Genomic DNA, 27,579 nt, shown 5'->3' on the forward strand with positions numbered 1-27,579 from the left:
GAATGGTAACCACATTTTATTTCACATAAATAATTTTTTTTTTGCGTAGGAACAAATTCACATCTTTGTGGCTACAAAACAAGAAAACAGAACCAATCAGCACAGTAGCCACCATAAGAGCAATAGCTAGAAATATCAATGATCCACACACTTTCTCTCCATATAAAACAGTGCTCAAAAAGCAAGACTAAAACATTTCCACATACCTACTCACAACTGCACTGCAGTCATGCTCTCATCTTTGTTTCTTTGTTTGGCTAAAAAAGACCTGGCACATATATACATATTTTTTTTACATTTTTACATAGTTTTCTTTTTCTTCATCCTCATGCTTTTATTTAAAAACTGGTGTAAATAACATAAAAGCTATTTCAAAATCATTCTGCACCTTTCAGTATGGCACGTTCATCAAACAAAAGCCTCCATTACGATACATTTTTCCATCCCATAGCCCTTTGCAACATATGAATCTCTACTGACACTGCAATAAAGTAAGCAAACCATGCTTGTTTGTAACAAGTTAAAAGTTCCTACATGATGGAATAATACAGGCTTATAATTACACGATGAAAGAGAACAGCCATTTTTGAGTGTTACTTGGCACATGGGTGCCAGTTTAACAGCCTTTACGTGAACAAACACTATTTTCTGAGGCTTCACGCAACACAGAAGGGGTGCCGTAAAGGGACCAATCCCCGATTAAAACGTGTCAGAGATTATGGTGGAAACGAAATGATCATGCCTCATCATGTAAGCACTGAAAAATGGTTTTGTAAAAACAAAAAGCTTCAGGGTTTAATCATTCGCAAGATTTCCAACAACACAACCGTCATTCATGACAATGCCATAAAATCCTTGTTCTCCGCATGTTAAGATTTGGACTTAGAAACACTGGCATGAACAATTGACTTTGTGCTTAAAAACATAACAGTTACAAATTGCTTTAAGTCCACAGCAAAACTGGTATGTGCAGCCAGTTACAGTACAAGCTCAAGCAAAAATAATTCAATCCAAAAAAGTTCTAAAAACATGATGCAATATGTGCCATAACATTCTAAAGGCCACATATGTGGGGAACATATTGATGGGCGAATTAAAACAGTGCATGTAGTATAGCCTGTATTTTAGTGAGACTCAGCTGCAGATCTGTGTGACTATTGCTTCAACACACTGATATTTCCAACAGCATGCCCGCTAAGCTGCCATGACTAATTCACCGAGGACCAGATTTGGCCAATTTGGTTTGAAGAAATTAAAAATTGAAAACTGGTTTTGAGGAAACGAAGTGACGCAGTAATTGTCTCACATATCTTGGTGGACACCTAAACTGCGCCATAAGGGAAGAGATAAAGGAGGGAGTGAAAGAAGAAAGGAAGAAAGAAGTGCCGTAGTGGAGGTCTCCGGAATAATTTCGACCACCTGGCGACCTTTAATGTGCATTCAGATCGCACAGCAAACGGGTACCTTTTGCATTTCGCCTCAATCGAAACGCGGCTGCCACGATCGGGTTTGAACCCGGTTACTCCGGCTCAGTAGACAAGCGCCTTAACCACTGAGCCACCGAGGAGGGTTATGAAGGCATAGTCCATTTGTCTGCTCAAGGCAGACATGGTATGACAAAAGGCACGATGCATTTACAGGCAGCCTATTAGGAACTGCAGCATATACAACATCATGTGCATTCTTTACTGAAAGCCCTGTGGTGTGCTTTTGACATATCTTGAACATACAATAGATCTATGGCTGGCCATTATACCAAATTGTGAAGGTATTTTGCAATAAGAATTGGCTTGTTTAGAAGAGCTAGTATGCCTTATCAGCTGCGAGAGACAAAATATTAACACTAGTCAGACACATTATCCAAGAAATTCAGCCCGATAACAACAGACAATTTCGTTTACGAAGAAATAAATAAAATATACTCCTTAAATATATGATGTGCAAACTGCACATTAATATTTTGCCTCCATTTGCTAATGTAGGCTAAAATGTATGCACAAACTGACATTTTGGTAAAATCTACGTGGATCAGTACACTGAATCATCGAAAGAGGCATATGTGATCAGAGAACAGTATCTCAACGCAACTTCTTACAAACGCAAGTGAAGATAACTAAATTATGCGCATCTTCAGCTCATTAATGTGTGCATTCTACAAGTGAAATTATGAGGAGGTTCCTGCTCCTTGGAGATCCTGGTCTGTCCGTATCCTTGATCAATTCTTTAACAATACGATTCCCTTGACCATAGACGTATTGTTAGCTGCAAATATTTACTCCTTCCGACAGCATGTCATCAAACATAGCCTGTAAACAGCAACCAATGTGTTCCGAGTACCACAATAAGAACACTGAACTCCAGATATCAAGAACACAGTAGACTTCTTGAATGATTGGCATGTTGACCCGAACACCCAACACAATTAATATATCTAGAGCAAATGACATTGAATGATGTGACCCCTGAACAAATATTCCGATTTAAGGGCAGGTTTGGCTACTAAATGGCTGCTGCTCCATTTCCTTTCCGCCTACTATCTCTTTCACAGCAAAAAAATACTATTATCATACTTCTTTTACGCATTAAAATATCCTTCCTCGCCTTCTGTTTTAAAAAAAAAATTATAAAGGGCAACACAATGAGCCTTTGGTGTCCAGGCCAAGGCATGCTTTGGCCAAGAGAGCACACGACGTGCTGTACGTACTAGCAAAAGTGTTTCACGAACTCACGTTCCTTGGCTGGTAATCAACGTGCACCGCACATCAAGCAGGCAATAAAACCGGTGAAGGCCTGGCATTCAATCTCTCTCAAAGATCATGTCAATGCTGCCTTCTTCTGGTACACGCACCATGTTCAGAGAGTCAACTTTTGCTGCCACTATTCACCGACACCACAGTCTTTCCACCAGCTGGTTGTTCTTTCTGGTGCTGAAATCATGCACTGCCGTCGAGGTGCTGGGGTTGGTGCTGCTGGTTCCACAGCATGGCGTAGAAAGTGGACGGGTTCGACAGCAGGCTGCGGTGAGTTCCCCGCTCGCACACCCTGCCGTCGCTGAGCACCAGGATCTCGTCCGCGTCCACCACGGTGGAGAGGCGGTGGGCAATGCAAATGGATGTGCGGCCCTTTGATGCCCGCTGAAGCGCCATCATGATTTTCTGTCCAGAAAAGATTTGAAAGACAAAGGGAAAAGGAAACGTCTATGGTAAGTTCTTCCAAGCTTGAGCCTGAAAAGGGGGCCCCCCAGAATGGTGGCAGGAATGCAAGACGATAGTAAGAACAACCTGTTTAGTTACATTTGTGGAGTAAAAAGGAATTCTTGCGTGATATTTTTTTATGAAGACGGTTGAAGTCAGCACTGTCAGTTATAGCATAGGTCAGTTTGAGTCAAGAAGCAAAAAGAAACCTAAGCTTTTCCGAAAAATAGCCATGCTGGCGGTGATAAGCCACCCTTGACCCTGCAATGACAGCCACTTCACACAGTGTTCTGCACAGCACACACAAAAAAGTGGGAAAAACCACCTTTCTGCTCTGACTTAGGCCTAAATCTATAATACCAATGAAAGCAGGTAAGCCCAGTTTGCAAATATGTATTTGGCAAAATCTGGGTACACGTGAGAAACAAACAGAAAGTAAAGAAGACAGTAAAAGAGATGCACAGTGGTTTGGTTTATTGGTTTATTGGGGTTTAACGTCCCGAAGCAACTCAGGCTATGAGAGACAGCAATGTGATGGTGTGTTCTGGATATATTGCGCAAGGATGGAAGTTGATCAAGATGACGACATTAAAAGCACAGTGTGAAAGACTGGCAGTTAAACACATGGGATGTTCTGCTGTGGCAATGACGTAGCAAAGCTGACTTATTCACACTACCGCGGGTTCGACTCACTCGCGGCCACAGAGTGTTTTGTATAGTTTGCTCCTACGTCCACAGCAGCTCACGACGTAAACGTGTTGGCTTCTCACAAACAATGGACCAGTTGCGAACCCCACTAGCCAGCAAGACTTACAGTATAGTAAGCACATCACTGAAGAAGGAAGGCTGGAATGCATGGCTGAAATTAGTGGAGTTCCAGCACCTCCTACGGCATAGCAAATAACCAGATGAAACCCCACATATGTCTGCAGTGTGCTAACTGACAACTGGTGTACTGCTGAGAAGCCAACTGCGAAGCACCTATTCTAAAATGTCATCATGCGCGAGGATAGAGTTTACCAGCATGAGCATATCAAGAGCATGCATTATAGCTGCATATGTCCCCACATCCTCCATATCACCTCTGCCCGATGGCTCATTTTTATGCGAAGCATACTGCTTTAGCTACCACTTCAGCCCTTCACCGTGGTTATGCGCCTCCAAATCACGTGATACATGACGTCACACCACGTGACACGATGACGTCACGACAGTGGAGAAACGGGGGCCCACCTCGCGCCGTCGCTGTGGTTGTGCGCCTCCAAATCACGTGATACATGACGTCACACCACGTGACACGATGACGTCACGACAGGGGAGAAACGGGGGCCCACCTCGCGCCGTCGCTGTGGTTGTGCGCCTCCAAATTACGCGACACGATGATGCTTCGCATTCTCCAGGCTTAACCAAGTTAAGCCTCAGCCTTTTTTTTCCACAGGCAGATAAAAATGGCTTTATCGCTCTCCCCTAGCAGTCACAGCCACACTAGTGTCAATCTGCCTTTTTCACAAGATTTGGTGCCCTCTGAGGAACAATAAATTTGCCTGATAGGACAAGAGTTGGCTGAAACTTATGTGGCTGCCCCTGTGCATGCCACATGCAGTGCGCTCTGTGTCGTTGAAAATAAGATCATAGTGCCGCACTAGGTGCATGCTGAAAGTGGGCTGCTTGCAGTGTGGTTGAACAGTTCAAATGGTCAAACGTGCTGCTCATGCATTCCTTCAGAACCAAATGGCAGCTTGTTTTGAACCAGAGGACAGTGGGAGAAGGCGGAAGGAGAGAGGCATGTCTGCGCTTTGCATCCATGTGAAAAAGGTGAGTGCATACGTCCAAGTGGATGTTAACTGGCACAGGTAGCACAGCCATTTTATCATTCCTGTTCGGTGCAACTTCACCATTCTACAAGACACGATACAGCAGTTGGCAGACCCACAAGGTTGGCATTAAGCAATAATGTCGCCCACAGCATGGGTAACCACAAACGGCTGCTCACAGATGCAGCAGCCACTTTGGGGGTCAAGTAAACGAGTTACAAAGCTGTTCAACCTTTTGTGTTTATCGACTTACAAAGAGCACGCAATTTCTGTGACTTCACTCATTCACTAAAGAACAAAATTTATTTCTGCTTAATAAAAGCTCACGTGAAACGAGACAGGACACAAAAAGTTATTGCATTATTAAGAATGCTTCTGAAGGAACCAGCGCACAAAACACAACGGACAAGAAAAAGGCGGAACACGACGGACAGGAGCGCTGAACTTACAACTTTATTTCGGAAGTACAGATGCAATGTATATATACAGCCATCTTTTTCATTTCCATTGCCCTGTTAACTTTATTGCTTTTATCGCTTTTATTGGTTTTTACCTTTTTGTTTTTATCGGTTTTTGTTATCAGTATCAATTTTTATCTTCACGAGGTCTGGTGTTTTTTACGTTTTCTTCCCTGTTGTTTATTCTTGCCTTCATTGAAACTTCTCACCTTCACATGTTATATTAGTTAAGATCATTGGTTTGCTTGTGCCGCTTGTCTCATCATGACCTTATAGATTCCTCTTGTTCTTGCTTTCCTTGTGTGGTACGCCCCCCTGACATGGCTGTATATACGTTGCATCTGTACTTCCGAAATAAAGTTAAGTAAGTTCAGCGCTCCTGTCCGTCGTGTTCCATTTTTTTCTTGTCCGTTGTGTTTTTTTGCGCTGGTTCGTTCAGAAGCATGTCCTACCAACTAGCCCAACAACAAGTGTTGCTCAAATTATTAAGAAGTTATGCATTGTGGTAAGCATCGTTAAATGCATTCTCTGAAACCTGCCCTGCTTGTGAAATGTTTGCTGTATTTCTAAATCTGAGAGAAAGGGAGAGAGAGAGAAAGAGGGGTGCTGAGCATCACTCACATGTTCGGTGATGGAGTCGAGAGAGGAGGTGGCCTCGTCGAACACCAGGATGGGGCTGTTCTTGAGGATGGCTCGCGCAATGGCCACGCGCTGCTTCTCGCCACCCGAGAGCTTGAGGCCACGCTCCCCAACCTGCGTGGCGTACTGCTTGGGCCAGCCCATGATGGAGTCGTGCAGTTCGGCCATGGTGGCCGCTTGCCGCACATCCTCCGGGGAGCGCGTGAAGTCGCCATAGTGCAGGTTGTACTCGATGGTGTTGTGGAACAACACTGCGTCCTGCCAACGGCAACAAAATGTGCCCAATTTTCAAAGCAATTCCGCACTGTTCTTTGAATACAGTATATCTGTGCCACTTTTCAAACTACGGAACACCGTAAATCAGGTGTTCCCAAATACCCATGCCCTAAATCCCAAATACCATACCCAAATCCCAAATACCCATGCTTCTGAACAAAAATAAAGATCTTGTTACTGCAACTGAATGGCACACATCACTTGGTTCATTCAAACCTACACTGCCCGAAATGTAGAACTAAACGCTTTAAAGGTGCAGTGAAGGGAAATCTGAACTCGTCTTTTTGCCGTGGCAACTCAATCTGCACGTTCCGAGCATTCTTAGAAACATCGATTTATTGCCCTGTGTGGTCGATTTCCCTAATTAAATCGAATTAACATCCGGCTCCCGCCTTTCTTTTTTAATTCTCCCCGTACGGTGGGCGGAGTCGACCAACGCGTGGAGTGCCTTTCAGCCAGTCCCATGGCGGCTTGCCGCTCTGCCATCGGCGGAGGAATACATAGTAGTCTGTAGAAGCAAATAGTCCGCGCGTATTTTTATTTCTGTGGGCTTATTTTGCGGCTATATTATCTGCGAATGAAACTATTTGTTCACGGAAACCTGAAAACAAAATAAAGCGAAAGCAAAGCCTCCACGGAGCTGGCTGAAAAGCACTCCACGCGTTGGTTGACTCCGCCCACCGTAAGGGGGAGAATTCGAAAAAAAAAAAAAAAGGCGGGAGCCGGACGTTAATTCGATTTAATTAGGGAAATAGGCCACACAGGGCCATAAATCGAAGTTTCTAAGAATGCTCAGAACGTGTAGATCGAGTTCCCGCGGCAAAAAGACGAGTTCAGATTCCTCTTCAGTGCACCTTAAAATTAAAACTGTCGTCCACGTCAAAAATTATGTTTACCTTTTTGAGTGCCTGTTACTGTTGCTACTGTTTTTTTTCTTCAATTTTTAATTTGTTTAGCTTTTTGAGTGCTTATTACTGTTGTATCTTTTAATTTTTAATTTGTATCTGAGTGGAGAAAACAATTTCATCTGAACCATGCTGTTTCCCTTTCATACAGGTTGTATGGGGCCCTGAACCTAGTCAGGTGCAAGGAAGCACCTTTTGTTCGGGGTGCTTTAGTTTCTGTATGAGGAAACTGACAAACTTCAACTTCAGCTTCACATCAGGTACCTAGCTAAGTAGAACTGTGCATGGTTGTCAAGTGCAATCATGATGTAACAAAGCCAGATGAAATGAAGAAGCAGTCACTGACCATAGATGACGGTGTCAACAAAGTAACGGTGTTTTTCCGACAAATAACAAGGTGACTTCAGTCAACAATCAAACTGGATTTGCTCAAAAATAAGAACTTTCTGGAAGGAATGCGTTAGCACTTGAATAATTGAACGCAGTGAGTTGTTTAAGTGCAGATTGCAAATCGAATTCCCAGTATTCAATTTCAAGAAAATTCGATATACAGTGGAACCTTGTTATATAACAAAGTAAAATTTTAACAAACAACGTTTTCATTACATCCAACATTAGTCTTAAAAGTAGGACCCTTAATTAGCATGAAATCTATGAGCGAGCCCAAGCGAAGGGATCTCAAGCATGGAGACGACAAAGCTGCAAAAATGAGCGATTCCTAAATTCATTTCCTTAATAAACATGTGAAACCTTACACCTTTCAATCTGCGCTGGCGAAAGAAAAATGCACACAACTTTTAACATAAGGAATGATGGTGGCCAGTATGGTTGCGTGGCATTTTGAGGCATTAAAAAGTATGAACTTTTACATGCAATGCAGCAAAGCTGCTGTTTGGTGCGCGGATACTCGCAATGCAAAGGCTGACAATGGTATGCGCAAGAGCTGATTGTGGTAAGAGATTATACTAGATTGTCTGTTAAGCAGAAAGGCACTACCAAGGCACTGAACAAATGTTCATAGCCACAAGCCACCCATGCTTAGCACATGCTCAGTGGTTGTCAAAGAACAGAGTCACCGCTGCTTGTGGCCATGCTCAATTTAAAGTCAGCATTGAACATTCGAGATATGGGGCATGGAAGGATGAGAGTCATCTTGAGCAACGTGGAAACAGCAGTGCGTGATGATAACTTCGCTAAGGTACTCTGGTACCCTCTTGCCTAGCAAACAAAGCGATAAGCCCAGTGATAAACAAAGCGCAAAAGTAAAGATCAGAGATGAAAACAAACAATGCTTTGTTGGATCACCCCCGCCCTCTGTATGCAGCAGCCTTTTTCATTTCCCACCGGCAAGTAGCGCACAGCACACCATAAAAACTAATTATAGCAGCCTCACCTGGGGCACCACTGCAATCGCTTTTCGCAGGCTGTCGAGCTCAACAGTCTTGATGTCTTGGCCATTGATCAGGATGCGCCCAGTGCTTGGATCGAAGAATCGATACAGCAGCCGAATGACTGTTGACTTTCTGCACAGGCAAAGTAAGAAAAGAGTGAGACTTTGGAGGCCTGCCAGATAATATAGAATGCTACCCAATGAACATATGCATTTATTGGGGCAGCATACATAACAGTGGGTAGAGCACAATTTCATGATGCCTTTTGTGGTTCTTATTTTCGAGCCTTTGAAACTGCTTTGTAGCTCCATCAGCTAGATCTGCTGCTACTGCCTTTGAAGTCACAAACTTCGACATCAAAGTTACTGCATCATCAAATGTAGCTTCAGCTATACTTGCTTCAGTCCAGCTCTGGTTGTACTATATTTATTTATGTATTTATATTTATACAGAATACCCCTAAAGGCCCCCGAGAGGGTATTACATAGGGGGGGGGGGGGCACAGGCAATTGAACACAATAAAACAAAACCACAAATATAAAACAAACAACAAAAGCACAAATAAGACACTTTGGATGACATAAGTAAGGAAAAGAATCAATCAAAACCACAAATAAGACACTTTGCATGACATAAGTAAGCAAAAGAATCAAAAGAATGGCAGCGTGGCAAAGAACGAAGATTACTGCAGTATTAAAATTATACAAACAGAACACTAATACAATGAATCTTTTTAGTAACAAACCCTGCAAAAAAGGAATATGTATGTGAGAGCAAGTTCTAAAGGATAATGACAAAGTTAAACTCCATGCTGGTGTTGTCCACTTAAGTACAGCCTAATACTGTGGCAAGAAGCCTTGAGTCAATGTTGAGCGTACACTAGAAGGTCAACAGTACCAGTGAAGCATCACCTGCACAGTTATGACACAGTTATGTCTCAAAAGTTGCACAAAATTTACGTGCTACGCAAGATACGCCTGCCGTGGTACTCCAATGCTGCCTAATCTTAACACAGTGCAAGCTCAAGGTACTGCACTTCTTCGGGGATGGTGCTGCGTTAATTGCGGTTAGTGTGAACGGGGGCGTGTGTGGCCATGCATACTAGCATCACATTTTAATGGGACCAAGAGAAACCAGTACATAGGAGCGCAGTGTGTACTCCTAACTGTGATCAAGAAAGTACCGTATTTACTCGCATAATAGGCGCACTTTTTTTCCAGAAAATCCAGCTCAAAGTTCGGGGTGCGTCTATTACGCGGGGTAAAATTTCCGGAAATTTTTAGACTCGCAAAATTGAACATACCGCATAAACGCACTCGTGTACGGGCCGAACCCCGTTTTCCCGAAGAAAATATTAAAAAAAAAAACGTAAGGGCCGCACCGAAACTTTCCATGACCCACGAAACTTTCCACGACCCACGCAGGAATAGCCTTTGAAATGCACGCGTCGAGGCCTCCGTGATCAGCTCCGGCTGCGCGCAAAGGAGCTTCCAGACGCCGCCCACGAAGGGCGCCCAAGGCCAAGCTTATCATCATCATCAATGTTTTCTTCCGCCGCGAGCGTTCACTATCTATATCGCCATCAGCATCACCAGCTCCAGGTTTTTTTTTTTTTTTTTTGCTATCAAGTGCCGGGATCTGCGGTAGCGCGTAGTTCATCGTGGTTTGTGGCTTTGCCGCCGAGCGTTGCGGTTTTAGCTCGACGGGCAAGCACCTTAATAGCTACACGGCTGGGAGTTCGCTCTCGAACACGGCAAGCGTGCGCGGCAGGTCGGAAACTCGACGTGGCCGAGAAGTGCGCAATTGCGTCTGTGGTGTGCCTAAATTTTCGTACATGACTCCAGGCGCCGAGGTTTTCGCGGGCCTAAGACGGGAACGTTTCCGGCTGGAGATGAAACTTTCCAAACAGACGTTTAAAGTGAGCATCCCTGAAAACTGAGTGCGGCTGTTCTACACGATGTCATTGTACGTGCTGTGGGTCCGCAGCAGCTGCGGCGGCAGCAGCACTAGTGTGGACCAGTAGTCAGTTCAGCAAAAACTTTGTTAAAATAAAGATTGGGGGTGGGGGGCGGCGAGGCGGCGGCTTGCAATCGTGTAAATACAGTATTGATCACAGTGCCAAGTTCGGGGTGCGCCTATTATGCGCGGAAATAAAAAAATCTGACTTTTCGCGACCAAACTAGGGGTGCGCCTATTATGCGAGTGCACCTATTATGCGAGTAAATACGGTACGCCAAGTTCCAACTGCCTTTACCCAGTACCATAAAGAGGGATCAATTACTAGTACTACGGTCACATGCTTACACACCCAGTGCCACTGCCGCCAACCAAGGCCACCTTCTTGCCAGCCGGGATGGAGAAGCTGAGTCCCCTGAGGATGGGCTGCCCCTCGACGTAGCCGAAGGACACATCCTCAAAGTCCACAGTGGCTGTGGTGGGGCTCACTACCAGCAGGGGCGCACCAGGCTTGGACTGCGGGCAAAAAGGGTGCAGACACCGGTTAGAAAAGGCCCCGGTGGTGGGATGTCAACATAAAGGGCTGCCACTGTTTCCCTGCAATGGCAGCCATCAGGAAAGGCACAGCAACCATCTCACTCACAGTGGACACCTGAGCCTTGATGTGAGTGAACGTATGGAGAAGGAGGTGAAATAAACGAGGGGAGAGAGACAGTCACCGTATCTAAGTAACCTGGAGAAATTTCAAGCATCCCGGGTTCTTTAAGGTGTACCAACATCGCTCAGCACACAGGCTATGTTTCAGAGTGGGAGGTGTGTCTGGCACACTCCAAAGGAACGCATGGACAGAGGTGGACATCACCTTATGATGGCCTGTACCACAGGTGGGCGAGGAGGAGAACAGCCACTGCTACGAGTGAGTATGGGAGAGCACTACCAGCTAAGCCTAGCAGAGGAGGGGAGGGGAAGGGGCTGAGGGAAACCATAGGTGAGGGCAAGTCTATACAGGGAGGAGAGTATCTGGTGTTGCGTTTCGCCTTCGTCGTGGGGACGAAAATGGCATGGCTGCAGCGGAACACCGACTAACCCCAAGACGCGCGTTGGGTGAGCGCCTGGATTGCAACGGAAGCCGCGTCCGTCTGCCCGGTTGAGCGAGCGTCTCCCCTACACCGCATGTGAACGCGCGTTCGAACGCATGAACTGCGCGGGAACGCCGCTCGTGGACATTCCGGCGTCTGCGCTACGTGGATGGCATTGTTCCTCCTTTCGGTGATCCCTCGGTAGTGTGTGTGTGTGTTTGTGATTGGTGCCACTGAGAACTTCCTTCCTCAGCAGGCCCAGCCCCCATCTAGGGAACCTAGGGAAAGGGAACTCTTTAAAACTTCGGCAGCGGTACGGCGGAGGGGCTTTTTCATCAGGGGCTCTTTTCATCTGATGGTCTCATCATGTGCTGTCCTCATGCAGCGTTCCAGCAGTGAGCGTCTCATTACCGAGCTCACTTGTAAATAATGTAAATTTGGTGTATAAAGTTTTCTCTCCTTGTCTTTTCCCGCGTCCTCGTCTCCGACGTCCCTCATTCCCTCTCTGGCGCACGACCATGCTACCTCATCTTTAACACTGGCCACCCACAAGTGCCTTGCGCTAGGTTCATAGTCTCCAGGTGGGGTGCGTGCTCACTTGAGACCATGCGACCACCCCTTGCATGTAGCTTGCACCTGTGGAACCTTTGTCGCGATACTGTGGAAAATGTGGGATGGCACCCAACACTCTGAAATGTCTCCCAGACGCTGAATGCAGATGGAAGGCCACAAACATGCACGGTGTGTTAAGCACATGGAGCATGCGCCCAGAATGCTGCCCTCAAATGTGTTGCCCAATGACATTTCTGTGCCCATTTCTGCACAGGCATTAATAGCATATATTTAAAATGAAAGGCATAGCAGCAGTTGCACAGTGGGTGGACATCTGTACCTTGCCATGAAGGAAGGGGGTTGAAAGGGGCAGAGGTTCAAAAGAAGTTAAGAACATTTATGCTAGCAATCACTGAATTTCAAGATTTATGCAACCAGCATGAACATAAATTTTTTGCACTCTAATGCCTTTGAAATGTGACTACTGTGATCATCATTCAATCCTACTACCTTGTCCAGGATTGAATCCAGTGCCACACACATTTTCAGGTGGCTTTCCACAGCCGCATCTCAACAACTCACAATGGTGGCATGCAAAGCTGCCAAGAGAGAGAGAGAGGAAATAAATTTATAAAAGGAAAGGGAAAGCATGATTTAGATTCCCACTACTCAATGCTTGTACACTGATTGATCGTACAAGGCTTATACAATGACTGTAAAAGGCACTGAACAATGTATGGAGCTGCCACACAAGAAATTGCCAAGCGTTTATGCTCTGCTGTGCAATGCACCAACTCGGCAAAAGCCGACGCCATGGCGCTGTTTCCCGTCTATCACTAATGCCTTAGTTCTACAATAGAGTCTAAGACCTACAGACATTTTGTGGTAGCCCAGCCTACTGCAACGATCGCAATGGACACACAGTCGAGTGCCTGATTCTGTTCACATGAGGGCACGTGATCATGTTGTCACTGATCAAGTGATCGTGTTGTCACTGGTCAAGTGATCGTGTTGTCACTGGTCAAGTGACAAGATGCTGACATTTTACACCGCTGACGGTGCAAGATGTTGACGGCGTTCACCACAGAATTATCCACGTACCAGCTGTTCCTGTAAACACCCAAAGGCCTTTCTTCAGCTAAGGGGTTACTCACCTGGATAGGCGTCTTGATCTTCATGAGAACAAACATGGTCTGCATGTCGATCAGTGACTGCTTCACTTCCCGGTACACAGAGCCAAGGAAGTTCAATGGCAGCGAAAGCTGGAACAGCAGCCCATTCACCATGACCAGGTCACCCACTGTCATTGTGCCTGCGACAGGGTCAGAGGTTACGAGGACAGGGTTTAAACACATGCCGCTGAGTGACAACACCAGGAAGTTTTGTACAAAATGCAAGAATGTGCAAGGGGGCAGTGCCACTGCAATGTGATGCCTCAATACACAGAGCTCAGGTGGAGTTGATTTCCCCGCTCACACATCTGAACTGAAATTGTAGATACAGTCAAGTCCACTTATAACAATACTGGTTATAACAATATATTGGATATAACAATGGTCAGTCATGGCACCATCAGCTTTGCCATGTGTTCTACGGTAAAATAAACTGCTTATAGCAATGCTGTCAAGGCACATTATTGGTTATAACAATTAAATCTGGTAATTGAGTGTCAACCATTATAGATAAAAAAAAAAGAAGGAAATGCTACAACCACACCAGCAAAACCATGCTTACAACACAAAAGCGTGCATGTGTGGGGCAGACCAATGGACTAAGCTGGCACAGCAATGCCACGAAAGCAAAAGAGGCAGGCGTCATCGCGTCAGGAGAGCTGCTGCATTGCTGCATTGGTTACGCGTGCCATGCGTACCCCCAATCAGTCGGTGCAGTGCGCGTGCATGCAGCCAGCGCGGTCTTTCTCTTCTCAGCTGTCACCACACCCTTAGTTCTGCATGCTTCTTGAATTTCCCATAAGAATCACTTCCGGAAAACGGCTTCATTCCTGTGACGTGGAGGTGCGTGAAGCTCCCGTTGGCACAGTGATGGCGGTGCTTTGGTCATCGGTAAACGGTGAACATTGTTCCGGTTCCCTGAAGTTCGAATTAACCTGCTTTTACAGGAATTAGAACAGTCAAACCCCTCCGGGTATTTATTGTCAATAAATGCTCTGAAGTTTGTCATCTTTTCTTATTTTTCGGCACAACCCTGTTATAACAATTATTGGTTATAACAATGGTATTTCCATGGTACTTGAATATTGTTGTAAGTGCGCTTGACTGTAGCGCCAGAATTCGGTGTCTTCCCAAACAGACAGTATCCCATAGCTCAAAATAAGGCACATGCTGCCCTGCTTAGCATGGCATGTTTAACAGGCTATTGCTGCCCAAGGACAGTAAACATGACATATGCCAAATACTACTGCTGAAAAGTTAGGCATGTAAGTAGAGGCAAGCAAGAGATTATCTTCATCCTTAATTATTAATATACAAATACAAAAACCCAATGAAACTTATAAACACAGTTATTTTGCACAACACCACTGTAAATTACAGTTAAAAATTAGTATATATAAGCAAGATATTTCATGTGGAATTTGAAAATGGCAAGGGCAGTATTATTACAACTGCATCAAGCTGCGTTTTAAGGAAATGACGAGTTGAACTACAATCCTTCCGTTAGCAAATACAAGACAATAGCAGCTGTGCTCCAAAATGTTGACACTGCTGCGTCTCAGCTTTTCCTCAAATGTTCTAATCCAGCATCATTTATTATCTTCATGCAACCCACTACTATTTGTTGACCGGAATAGCAGCAGCCCAAGTATGATCATTCAACAGCACTGATTACAGAGGTTGTAACTGTGCTATGTGTGCATGCAATATGTTGAGAGATGGGAAAAGGACACCAAACATGCTGCATTAACTCCAAACACTTTGCCGTGTGCTGAGAGTTCACGCAGCATGTTTGGTGCCAAGCCATGCACACAGTTTGCATCACAAATCTGCTAGCATAGTGCAGTTTGGTTTGGTTTTAGTTTTATGGGGTTTAACGTCCCAAAGTGACTAAGGCTATGAGAGACGCCGTAGTGAAGGGCTCCGGAAATTTCGACCACCTGGGGTTCTTTAACGTCCACTGACATCGCACAGTACACGGGCCTCTAGAATTTCGCCTTCATAGAAATTCAACCGCCGCGGCCGGGATCGAACCCGCGTCTTTCGGGTCACCAGCCGAGCACCATAACCACTGAGCCACCGCGGCGGGGCCATAGTGCAGTTTGATATGATGGGAAGCAACTAAATGCTATCTTGCTTAGCACAGGCTTAAAAAAAAAAACATTCAACATTTCTTTTTTGCCAACCAAACAAACTAAACACAATAATAAAGATGTCTGGCTTTCAGTGAAATCAGCGTGAGATGCTTAAAAACAACTTTATGGCACCTCTGCTCTCACCACTTGTACATGAAAGCTTATTCTGGAGGAGTCCTTTCAAAGAGGGATCGCATAGCGCCAAATACCTACATATAAAGGCTGCATGCATGTGTAGCCAACCATCGCAATTGCGTATTTCTGTTATTTCTGTCCAAAACTGTGTATTTCTGTATTGTGTTCTGTTCTGTTCAAAGCCTTTTAGGGCCACCACAAGACGAGAACTCACCATTCAGTATGTTCTGGCTTGCCAACAGCATGATTGCCGAGAGCGATGCACTAAAAATGGCATTCTGCCCAAAGTTGAGCAGCGCTAAGCTGGTCGTTGTTTTCAGGGATGCCTCCTGGTACTGGGCAAGCAGCCTGTCGTAGTTTTGCACCTCGTATTTTTCATTGTTGAAATACTGCATAATAATAATAATAAAAAAAAAGAGAGAATGGTGTAGAGCACACTCTAGCAGAATAGTCAACATTATGATTAATGCAACACTCTTCAGAGTTTGCCCGCTTATGTGTCACTAAACTAATACAAAAACTAAAGTCACTTGAAGACTGCTAGGAATGCAGAAAAACTGAATCAATATGTATTGCTAACACATTGTAGCAGCATGACAACCATTTTAATGAAACCATTAAACTCAAGCCATTGAAATTTTATCCCCAGTTGTGATGGCTGGAGGGTGGAAACAGTGAACCTTTGAACATGAGTACAATACAATATGAATCACTGGAATCACTGCTTTAAGCATATCAAATCAAATCATATCAAATCAAGTGCATATCAAATAAACTAAAACAATGAACAATGGTGAATGATGCATTGCTTGAAAAGACAAAAGAAGTTGTCAGTAGAAGGAAGCCTGATACCACGCCTGCTTCACTACTGTAGAAATGGGTGGCATTGTGAAAAGATTCAAGCAGAATATTGTGAACATCATGTACACTCTCATCTGCTAGTTACCAATCACTGGGCCAGAGACTGGCATGCATAAGTCACATGCAAGGAAATTGGTAAGAACGCGACTTTTGTGCTCCCAGAAATACAGCTCAGAAAGACATGTAATAAAGCCATTCGCTATGGTGGGGACAAGGGCAGGCGCCGGGACCACTTTTCGGTCCTTTTGTCTCTACTGGTGCGGTGATGCTATGCAATGTACTATACACTTGTTTAAGAGCTGCATTGTTTTCTTACGGTTCTGCTGGGGTGTCACACCTACGTGGAACCGGAATTTGTCTGGCAAATATTTAAGACTGGTCACAGCTTGCAACTCTTCATAGACAAGGTATAGCCAGGCCCTTTTCATAATCAGGTATTATTTTAACGAAACTGACAGACGAACAAAATGAATGGGTACATAACGCAAACCAGTGGCGTCTGGTACCCAAGCTCACCTTCACTGTCTCGTAGTTTATGAGAGAGTCGATCGACTGTGCTCCCGCTAGATTTTCTGCTTTGTTCATTTGTATGCGGAACTTTGTCCTGTCGGAAGAAACCAGAGCACAAGTAAGACTCCCAAGTGACCTGCTTATACATAAGAGAGCAGAGTAGGTAAACAAAACCCTTCAGCTTTTAAGCCCCTTCAGTGCACACTGCTTTGTAGAGACAATCAGAGAAAAAATTATCAGGCTCTCAACTGTTTTGAATAGACAGTCTCGATTCACAGTTCTGCTCCTGCATTTAGACAGACTAGTACTAATGGTACATTGGTATTCAGCAATTCATTAGCTACAACTGCTGTTAATTAGAACAGCTTGATTGTCTAACTGTCTCGTTCGCTACTTTTTAATCCAACAGGGCTGATCATTATTCTGTTTTCTGCAATGCACAGCAATGAAAGCTGCAATCTTATTTAATGCTCACTGGTGAAAGTTCCCTTCAGCCAGGCGAGAGTGAGGTATTCCACAACATCGCTTATCAAACCACGGCAGCAGTTCGTCACCTTTAGTTCAACTTGGCCAATGAGCAAGTTGTATGTGCAAAAATGGAAATAAATGACTTCTGGAGTAAATGCTACGAGAATTAAATAATTTCTGCTTCATTACTAAATTTAAAAAAAGAAAGAAAGCTGTGTTTGTACACAAGGCATAAGGAACGTTTTGCTAAGCTTTAAGGTTGCGCGGAATTAACAAAAGACGAAAGTGAATTGGCCAGCAATACATTTTTGCAAAAAGAACCGAAGTCGCTGACAGTACCTGCTTCACTGGAGGAACAGCACTTATTTCTGTAGAGTACACTTAAATACAGACCATGGCCACTACAGGTGTGTAAAGGTATGCCCAAAAGTTGAGAGACCATGCAAACAGAAGTGCATGCCAATGATAATGGCACTAAGCCTGCTGCCGAGATATGCAGAGAGTGCCCTTCTTGCTTGCTTGGCACACTTCTGCCAGGCACAGCTTTTAGCACAGAAGAACTGCAATCGCCATGGTTTGCGTGGTCTCTCCTCTTATGCATAAGCCTATATAAGCCCTATGGACTTATTATGCAAAACACTTTGAAGTTGCTGCATCATCATTTTCATACATTCTTACTAAATTCACTAGAAGACCACAGAACTGTGACTACATTTTCCTTGCCAACGAGTAAACTCAGTGGAAGATCCTTAGTTGATTATACAAAGCATAGTGCCTCATTTTAGTATTTGCAAGACACTGCTCTATTCTATGGAACCACTTGAGTGTATGACACCAAAGTTGAGTGATGGCTTGCTCAGGTGTCAGAGCTCTATCTGATTGGGAATAAAGCAGCACGGAAACATTTGGTTGGCACAAAGAGCAGATGCTGCCCACTATAATTCCTCCTATCCTATGCTCAGAGTGAAACTGGCTAGAGTAAATACAGTTTGCACTAAGCTTCCTTTAACTAAAGCTAGATCCCTGCCCTCCGCACATCGCTCCCAAAAGCAGCGGTGTACCATCCGCCACAGGAATAGATTTGTTAAATGTACTGAGGGCATTGTGTACAATATTCCGCTCTCTTGTGGCAAGCAGTATATTGGTCAATCTGGTCAGTGCCTGAACGACAGGCTTCGGGAGCACAATAACAACATGAAGACATATACCGGCAGCAATCTAGCCTTGCACTGCAAAGACTTGCAAGTGCGTGCCTTTTTTGGATAAATGCTCAGTTGTTGCTAAGAGTAGAGATAAGCTAACTCGTGAAATTGTGGAAGCTGCACAGATTGCTGCCTTAAAAGATAACTGCGTTAGTACTCCGTCCATTTCCTTGTCTAAACGAAAGCTGGCCTACTTGGGTTCAAAACGTCCGTGGATCTCCCATTTTTATCGCATTTTTAAAAAGAAATTTTTCTCTTAGGTCAGCGCATGCGCAACTTTTGCTCAGGTTCCGTTCACTTGGTTGGTTTTGGCTTTCTTCGTCCGTCGGAAGTTAGCGCCTGTGTTGTTGGTGTATGTTCTCTCCCCTTTTGTCCGTCGTCCTGGTTTTGCGCTACTCTTATGTTATGAACTAAAGCTAATGCACAGGCTTTCCCGTTTGCTGCTATTCCCTGAATAAACACCTGCGCTTCATACAAAGCAAGACGGCCACACCTGCTTACCTCCAGTGGGTGATGGCAAATGTGAAGACACTGTATGTCCCAATACATCCTAATGTCACCGCAGCAAACTTCCCTCCACACTTGTAATACTGAAAAGATGGAACAGACACATTCGCACCAAAGCTGCACACAGACTGCACAACTACAAATAAATAAACAGTAAAGTCTGGAACAAAAAAATAGGAAACAGCAAAAGCTATCCCATTTTTATGCCCTTCTGAAAGGATCACTGGTCGGTATGGATTAAATTCTCACTGCCCTTCAGAGCTTCTGGTTGTGACACACTATGATAGCGACACTGTTTACCATTGAAGCGTCCCTACAAAGCTCTCGCAAGAAAGCTCTAAGCTTTCCTAGCTAAATGAATGGGCAAAGAAAACGATTCCCTTTTAACGTTATCAAGGCACAGGAATTCTCTTTTAATGTTATCAAGGCACAGTGTACAGATAGTGGGCCAGTGGACCTTTGTCTCTAGAACAAAACTACCATAGCAATGTTAGGTAGTTATTACCACAACGGCATTAACACAACGTGTCCACAAGTATATATATAATGTGACAGGAAGGTTAGGCTTTCAAGAAATTAATAAAAGATACATATCATAACACAAAGCACAAAAAAAAAAAATACTTTGGTACTGAACAAAATGCGAGGCGAGTTCTGAAATGAGCTGAGGAAAAAAGCTCGCATTATACATATTTGTGCAAATCTGGTAAATCCAGTTGTGATAACCACTTTTTTGCTGAGAGTTCTTCCAAAGATTAGACAATAAAAGGGAGCTTTGAAAAGCACTTTCTTTAGTCTGATAAGTGCACTTTGTTTTTAAAATCAGCATCAAGCATTCAAATCATTTTAGCTTCTCCATATAACCCTTTATGAACAACACTGAAGTAGACATACCATATTTACTCGCATAACGAGCACACTATTTTCCCCGAAAATCCACAAAAAAATTATAACCACCAGCCACAGAAAGTGGGCTGGTGGAATAAATACTTCATCTGCAATGACTCACCTTATAAATAATATAAAATAAACTCTTCAGCAGGGGCTTTGCATTTCATAGTGAAGTCCGAAACTTATATCTCAAATCCGCACAGATATAACTGACGTAGGCTGCTTAGAGTTCCTTCTAGCACCATTCAGCGCAAAGCTTAATTGCAACAAGTTGCTACAATCTTTACAAGGTGAACTAAAGGGAAAAACCATCTGCAACTAGGCGTGGTTTCCACTGGTTCTCAGATTCCTTGCGGAACATTTTTATTGGCCGCTTGTCTTGTAAGGCAAGGTACAGAAGTAGTATTGCCATTTGACACATGCCACTTTATAAAGTATTGTGTACCTGTTTACAGCATTCAAAAAAGAGCGCCTGCTCGCAGTCGTATGAACATCAGCTGAATGCATGTCATATTTAAGGGGTTTTTACTACATGAGAGAAAAATAAACAGTACTTTTTTAACAGCCAAAGAAAGGGCTGCATTCATTACGTAAGTGCATTCATTATGCGAGTAAATACAGTACACTGACAATTCTTTAATAACTTGTTGAAAGGGAACTTCATTAGACATGGAAGGCAAAGAATGAGCTGTACAGTTTCGTGAAAAACACAACATTTTTATCATACCACGCAATAGGAATATGGTTCATCAGTGGAGGTAGCATACACAATAGACTGCTTTTATTTTGCCTATGAAAATGACATCACTGATTTGTGCATGCTTACAAGAGCTACTGCCATTTATGAGCAAGAACCGCATGGTCGTCTCTGAATCCACTTAAAATTACTTTTCTGTGAAATACATACAGCTCAGGGTTATTTAAGAAAGCTCTCAAAAGATAAACCTAGCTGCAAACTACATATTGCTGTTCTTTTCAAAAACAGCACCAATGAGAGCCAGAAAAAGGAAAGAGTTACGATGAAGATAACTGAAAGATCAGAAAAGCTTACTAATACAGAGCTGACGAGTGCCACTTCGAAGATGGTTGGCACAATGTTGAACACCAAAGCAGTAAGGACGAAGTTTATGCCCCTGGAAGGAGAAGGGAGAGAGAAAAGCAAATAACGGATGATTTAGTGCGGTTAAGCCAAATGTGAATTAGGTCACTTTGGTTTTTGCTTCAATATCAGTTCGAGGCTTGGTTTTCTAGGTCAAGCAGGCTTCAAACAAAGTTTTCCATCTCAAGGGTTTGACGGGATAGTGTTACAGTCTAGCCCGTTTATAACGAAGCCACTTATAGCGAAATAGCGGTTATAACGAAGGGATTTCAATTTCCCATTTCCATTTTTGCATTTTCAATACATTTTGGGTCCGGTTTTAACGAAGTAAATAAGAGCGCGTCAGCGGATATAACGAAGAGATTTAATACCAACCGAAAAATAATCTGCCAATCAACACATTTTTGCGTCCTTGAGGCGATTTTTTCAGCGAAAATAAGAGCGAAATTCGGCTGACGGCGTCCTTTCGCGGCGTCGTCTGCTCTCCTGCGGAGCAAAAGGTTGCTTCACTGCATCGCATTGCACGCGGTCTCGTGTTGCTCCGTCCTTGAATGGCGTCATGGCGTGAGCGGTAGAGCACGCCGCGCAGGGGAAAAATGCAAAAAAGAACAGAGACTTCGTTTTCGCCGACGAAGACCTTGTTGCCACCGAGGACTTGACGACTGAAGAAGTTGCCGGGAGTGTCATGGAAGAGACCTTGGCGGAGAGCGCCTCCGACAGCGAATGCGACGATGCTAGTTGTGCCCCTAAGCCGGTCACCTCCGCAGCGGCCATCGCAGCTGGTGACACGCTACGGATGTACCTCGGGAGTCCGGAGTTCGACCATATCTTTGGTTCGCAGCTGGATGGTATGGAAGCCGCAATCCTGAAGTCCGCACTCGCGAAACGTGTTCAGGGGACGCTGGATGACTTCTTTCAGCGGCAATAAATCGGTATGCCGATGTTTGCATTTTTTTTTCGTAGTCCGCATATTACGAAATAGCGGATGTAGCGAAGTGATTTCCGATTCCCGCCGACTTCGTTATAACCGGGCTAGACTGTAATGGGTTAATGCCCATATATACAGAATTGGTCATTGTCTCCTTCACATTCATAGACCACTGGTAGTCCTCATTCCACTCTTGGCACAGTGGTGCAGCGGTTAAGCGATGCGCCATTGCCCTGCGGTGGCTTGTGTCAGTGACCTAGGGAAGCCACCTAGGTCAGGTTGCTTACAACCCTGCGGGCACAGAGAGGGACCTGACAGACGACGGCTAAGTGGATGAGTGCAAGCTATGCACTGAAAGAAAACAGCATGAAAGGTGCAATTTTTAACACAGTAGTGTTAAGGGGGGGCACTGTTCTTAGACCTATTTTCCTTATTTTCAGTCCAATCCTAATAAAACTTAACCAACTTGCTTAGTTTTATATACTGAATTCAACAATGAAATTACCTTTCTCATAAATTATAGTTGGTTCCCAAGATAATTAATTTTAATAAGTAAGTCATTCATTAGTACCTTGGTGCAAAAAAACTGCTAAATAAAAAATCATTTTCAAGCCATTTTTACATTGTATGTTGAGTAAAGAGTGCAATAATCAAAGCCATTTTTTCATTTTACCCTCATTGGTAATTTTACAGCACTTGGAATATCAATGTTCAAGGTGTGAATGTAATGCATCGGTAAACAAATTATAAATTTTTGAAGTGCAATTGAACATATCTACTTCGATTATTGCACACATTGTGCCTTCAGCTTCCCTTAGCAAACAATATGGCATCTCTAGTCGAGAAAACAGGCACCTGCCCACCAATTTGTAAGCAACCTGCTCCCCGTGGCACAGTGCATGACCCCTGCAGGAGCTTGGGAAGAGTAATCTGGGTCTCACAAACACTACCAATTGCTGTGTCTAAAACAGCCACCTGCCCAAGCAGTGGTGCACTGCTTATCAGCTTTTGTATTCTATCGACCAGTTTTGTGTAATACCTTGTCCCCCGATCAATGGCCTTTGACAGGGCACCCGTCTGCCGCGACAGGTGGAAGTTGAGGTCCAACTGGTGGAGATGTAAGAAGAGTCGTCGTGCCACCTCCCGGATTGAGTGGTGGGCCACTTTGGCGAACACCGCATTCCTGAGCTCATTGAAGCCCGATGCACCAGCCCTGGCAAGACCATCTGAGAGAGGCAAGCAGGGACTCATTAGTGCTTCCCAAAATGCAACATATTCAAAGTCATGATGAAGATATCCACGATTACGGAGATGTTCACGTGAAGAACCAAGTGCTACGAATATACTCTGCAACAGTAGAAAATATCCACTTAAGCTGACCATACAAGCAGCACATGACTGAAAGAAAAAAAAATCTGAAACAGGAATAAAAAACAAACACATGAAGCGGCAGTGTGCACGTTAGGACCCCTTACTTTAAAGGTACAATAAATACAAATATTATGAGGGTCTAAACTAACAGATGATTTTTTATTAATATTAGACATGCAGTTTTCATCAATAGCAAAGCATTTCAGAAGAGCAAAAGGTTCAAATATTAAATACCTGTACAGGTTCACTATACTCTCCCCTGGCAACAGGTGATGACAATATTGCAACAAGAAATCTCACAGATACCATCTCGTAACTACTTGTACGAAATCCCAACACTGAGAGCGTAATAGAAGAAGAGCAAGGGATGCCGTAGTGGAGGGCTCCGGATAATTTCAACCACCTGTGGTTCTTTAACATGCACTGACGTCGCACAGCACATGGGCCTCGAGCATTTTGCCTCCATTAAAATGCGAACGCTGTAGCCGGGATCAAACCCACGTCTTTCAGGTCAACAGCTGATCACCATAACAGCTGAGCCACTGCAGCAGCTGGTGTAAGTATGCAAGCATTTTTGCACACACTGAAATTTCTGCACATGCTTAAAAGATGGTAAGGCTCTATTATCATCTTCTCTTGTCTTGCACATGTCGTCACACATGTCCTCACATATTTCTCCACTGCCTTTCCTTTCAAAGCTTTTGCAGTAGCCATGCTATGCAGTAACAATATGAAGATTGTGCTACACTGTGAAAATGTGTAGGTGTTGCTGAACCAAACTGGTCATAGGTAAGTGCATGCATGTGCCCGTACTCATGTGACTGGTTTTCACAATATGTTTTGCTTTCTTGGAACCAATAAAAATATATTTTTCACGAAAACAGCCTCCTAGTCAAAAGGATTTACTAATCACTCCATACAGGAAAACTTCAGTCTGTCATGGGTGCGATTTTAAGAATTCAAAAGTGAAAAAAAGAAGGACGCTGAGGACAAACAGAAATTGGCCCGTAACAGCAGGATACTCCATTCTAATCAGAGAGAAACCACTCTCATTGAAAACAGACCTTTTATAATTTCAAAAAAGAAAAAAGTGCCAACATCACCAGCCAATTTTGAAGTAAACTGTGTGTGTCAATACCGATTTTTGACATGGATCCTAGAGGCTGCGCTATACTGGCATTAACTTCAAAACAGTGGCAACCAGTTCTTTTGGTGTAGATGCCACAAGTTCGAATTGGTTGGCGGGGAAATTTCTGAATTCGATTTTCTCAGCAACAAATGCGTCTTTGCTGCCTGAAAAGCGTTAGTGTACCCACAAAGAGCCAGGGAATAAATTTTTATTAAGAACAATAATCGAATGAAATTATCATTGCCCCTTTAATACCTTTCTCACACGGACAATCCCAATGTCCACTGAGTAATGAGCATGTGATCTGATGCGACAGATGGCGCAAGAGGTAGCAACATTGATTAAAAACGCAAAGTGCAGCAGTAATAAAAAGAAGTGAATTTTGAAGTAAGTTAAATTTTTAATTGAAAGTTTGCCCAGGAAAAGCTATTACTTCACAGTTTAGCACAATCCATGTAAGTGATGAAAGGCTGACGATAAGCAACCATGCACATTTCATGTTTAGAAGCATTCGTTTATCACCGGCGGAGCTACCACAGATCAGTGACAGTCTGCCTCGTGTTCATAGCTGCTACTTTTGCAGCATTTGTGGAGCGATTTCTCGGTCTCGGTTGTTGCAAAAGCACAATAAAAATGGGTAAATTCAGCAGCTCACCACACAAGAACAGCATCGCATTTTTAAATCTGACCACTGGAAAATCTGCGCAGCTGTCATTTTGACTGCCAAACAAAATTTCGTTTTCAACTGGTTAATGTACTTTAAAATATTGCAATCAAATATTTTCTTTGTTCTGAGCCTCTGTATCGTCTTTTTTTCAATGTTTACTGTGTGTGAGGCTGTTCTCAACACCGTTGAGGTTTCTTGCGATCCTCCATTGAGTTGATTGCCATTGATTTCAATGGTGAACGAAAATTGGCTTCTGGCATTACCAGATTTCTATTCAGTTCGATGTCCATTCACTCAAAGGTCATTCAAACTGCTTGTGTTACAGGGGTATAAGAAATGTTAAGCAAGTTTCCTGATGGAATGAAGGTCAACGGGATAAAGAGACTTACAGCCGACAAGCATTGCAAATGCGGCCGAGGTTAGAGTGCTCGATGCATCAGCAAGAGAAAGGTGACTCCCTGTTTGTTCATTCAGGTAATCAACAGCAGCCTTGAAGATGAATGGTACTTCAATATTGATAACCTGAGGGAAAAATAAAAGGAAATAACAATTAGTGATGTGAAATGAAACCTAGGAATATTTGAGGAGCTGTCATGTTTTTTTGTGTTTGTCATTAAAGTATGGTTTATAGGGTTTAACGTCCCAAAGCAACTCAGGCTATGAGAGACGCCGTAGTGAAGGGCTCCGGAAATTTCAGCCACCTGGGGTTCTTTAACGTGCACTGACATCGCACAGTACACGGGCCTCTAGAATTTCACCTCCATCGAAATTCGACTGCCGCAGCCAGGATCGAACCCGCGTCTTTCGGGTCAGCAGCCGAGCACCATAACCACTGAGCCACCGCGGTGGCTTGTCATTAAAGTATTGTGACTGTACATGTCTACTTTTGAACAAACTTCCTTTTTTTTACAGTGTGTGGTGCTCTTAATTTGCTCCTCGAAATATGGTGTCAGCGGCACAATCCACACAGCCCACTGCCCACCCATCTCCTGCCTTTGAGTGCAGCACCACCCATAAACGAAGCGGATTCACTAACCGCAATGCCCTAACTGCAGTGGCCTAGTGATTAGAGTACCCACTTTCTTTACGATCACAAACCAACACAGTTCTGTAATGTTAAAATATTTCCATCCTGTTAAGCTGAGCTGTCAACATTCAAGCACTGTCATTAGTGCTTGCCTGGTTTATCCAATCAATCTATGATTCACAAAGGAAGGCACACAGATGTGAAATTTTTGGCATACGTACCTTAGCCAAGATCAATATTCCAAGAGCTACGACCACTCTTTTTCGAATCTCCGGTTTTTCCTTGGGCCAGAGGTAAACAAACATCTGTCTGATGATGGACCAGCCATTGACAGATTCTAAAGGAACGCCGATCTGAGCGGGCAGCAGCGTAGAGGCTCCAGGGTGGAAGCATTTTCTCGGTTTGCCTAGTTGCACGTTCCTTTGCAGCAGCTGGGTACACGTAAGGCAACGCAGTAACTCAACTCGGGGCCACGGGACAACGTCGGTTTATCGCCAAAAGTATTACACTTCGTTTTCACAACATTCTGCGATAGCTGTCACTAACGCAACGCTACTATATACTTCAAAAAAAGAGTAAACTCAACTACACGTACTTGGATTTTTTTACCTTAATGTGCGGCAATTGTTTCAGCAGAGGGTTATCGTGACGACGACTTGGAAACTGCCGTGACAATAGGTGAACAAATGAAGAAAAAAAGAGAAAGAACACAGAGAGAGGAGGAGTTAGAAATGCAGAAGCGATCACGTTATTACGCGGATCACGTTATACGACAGTGCGACAGATTAGACCTAGAACAAGGACCCCGACAAAAGACACACACAAAGCAAGAAGCTCGTAGTACAAACAACACAGCAATAGTCATGAAAACACATTCGGCAGGCGCCAAAAGAAAAAGGACCTGCGATATTCAATTGCAAGCTCTCTCTTGGCGACGTATTGAATGACCTATTCCGAGTCATTGAGACCGACCCGGCTGATAACTTACCTGCTTTTTGGGGCAAATTAGCCGCACCGCGGGTGGGTATGAAAGTTTTTTCGATGAAATACTGAGAAACCTACGCCATACGTTAATATTACTATTTCCACAGCACGCTACAACCGAATTAATCTTCAAATTACCAATGGACCTACATCGACCAACCACTACATAAGCCGCCATGCTGGCAGCCACTAGTCGACCGCACTGCCACCTGCCGAATGAGTGTTGCCT

The 27,579-nt window shown here is 43.9% G+C and overlaps 1 protein-coding gene across 2 annotated transcripts; it reads right to left on the reverse strand.

Annotated features, from left to right (window-relative positions):
* LOC149359720 (iron-sulfur clusters transporter ABCB7, mitochondrial-like) lies at positions 1-27,534 on the reverse strand. Of its 2 annotated transcripts, XM_089571851.1 has the most exons (14): positions 27,355-27,534; positions 26,976-27,029; positions 26,588-26,797; positions 25,729-25,861; positions 23,212-23,398; positions 21,197-21,278; positions 19,249-19,337; positions 17,084-17,171; positions 15,921-16,095; positions 13,419-13,576; positions 10,986-11,149; positions 8,680-8,809; positions 6,088-6,363; positions 1-3,155 (listed from the first exon to the last, which is right to left on the reverse strand). In XM_089571851.1, exons 1-14 carry the CDS (start codon positions 27,526-27,528, stop codon positions 2,934-2,936), a joined length of 2,142 nt encoding a protein of 713 aa, XP_089427977.1. In that variant the 5' UTR covers positions 27,529-27,534; the 3' UTR covers positions 1-2,933. The 2 variants fall into 2 exon arrangements, with proteins under 2 accessions (XP_089427977.1, XP_089427978.1); XM_089571852.1 differs by lacking the exon at positions 26,976-27,029.
* Between the last annotated feature and the right edge of the window lie 45 nt (positions 27,535-27,579).

This window comes from Amblyomma mixtum, chromosome 2, assembly GCF_055824585.1.
Source record: "Amblyomma mixtum isolate Tamu chromosome 2, ASM5582458v1, whole genome shotgun sequence".
Classification (NCBI taxonomy): domain Eukaryota; kingdom Metazoa; phylum Arthropoda; class Arachnida; order Ixodida; family Ixodidae; genus Amblyomma; species Amblyomma mixtum.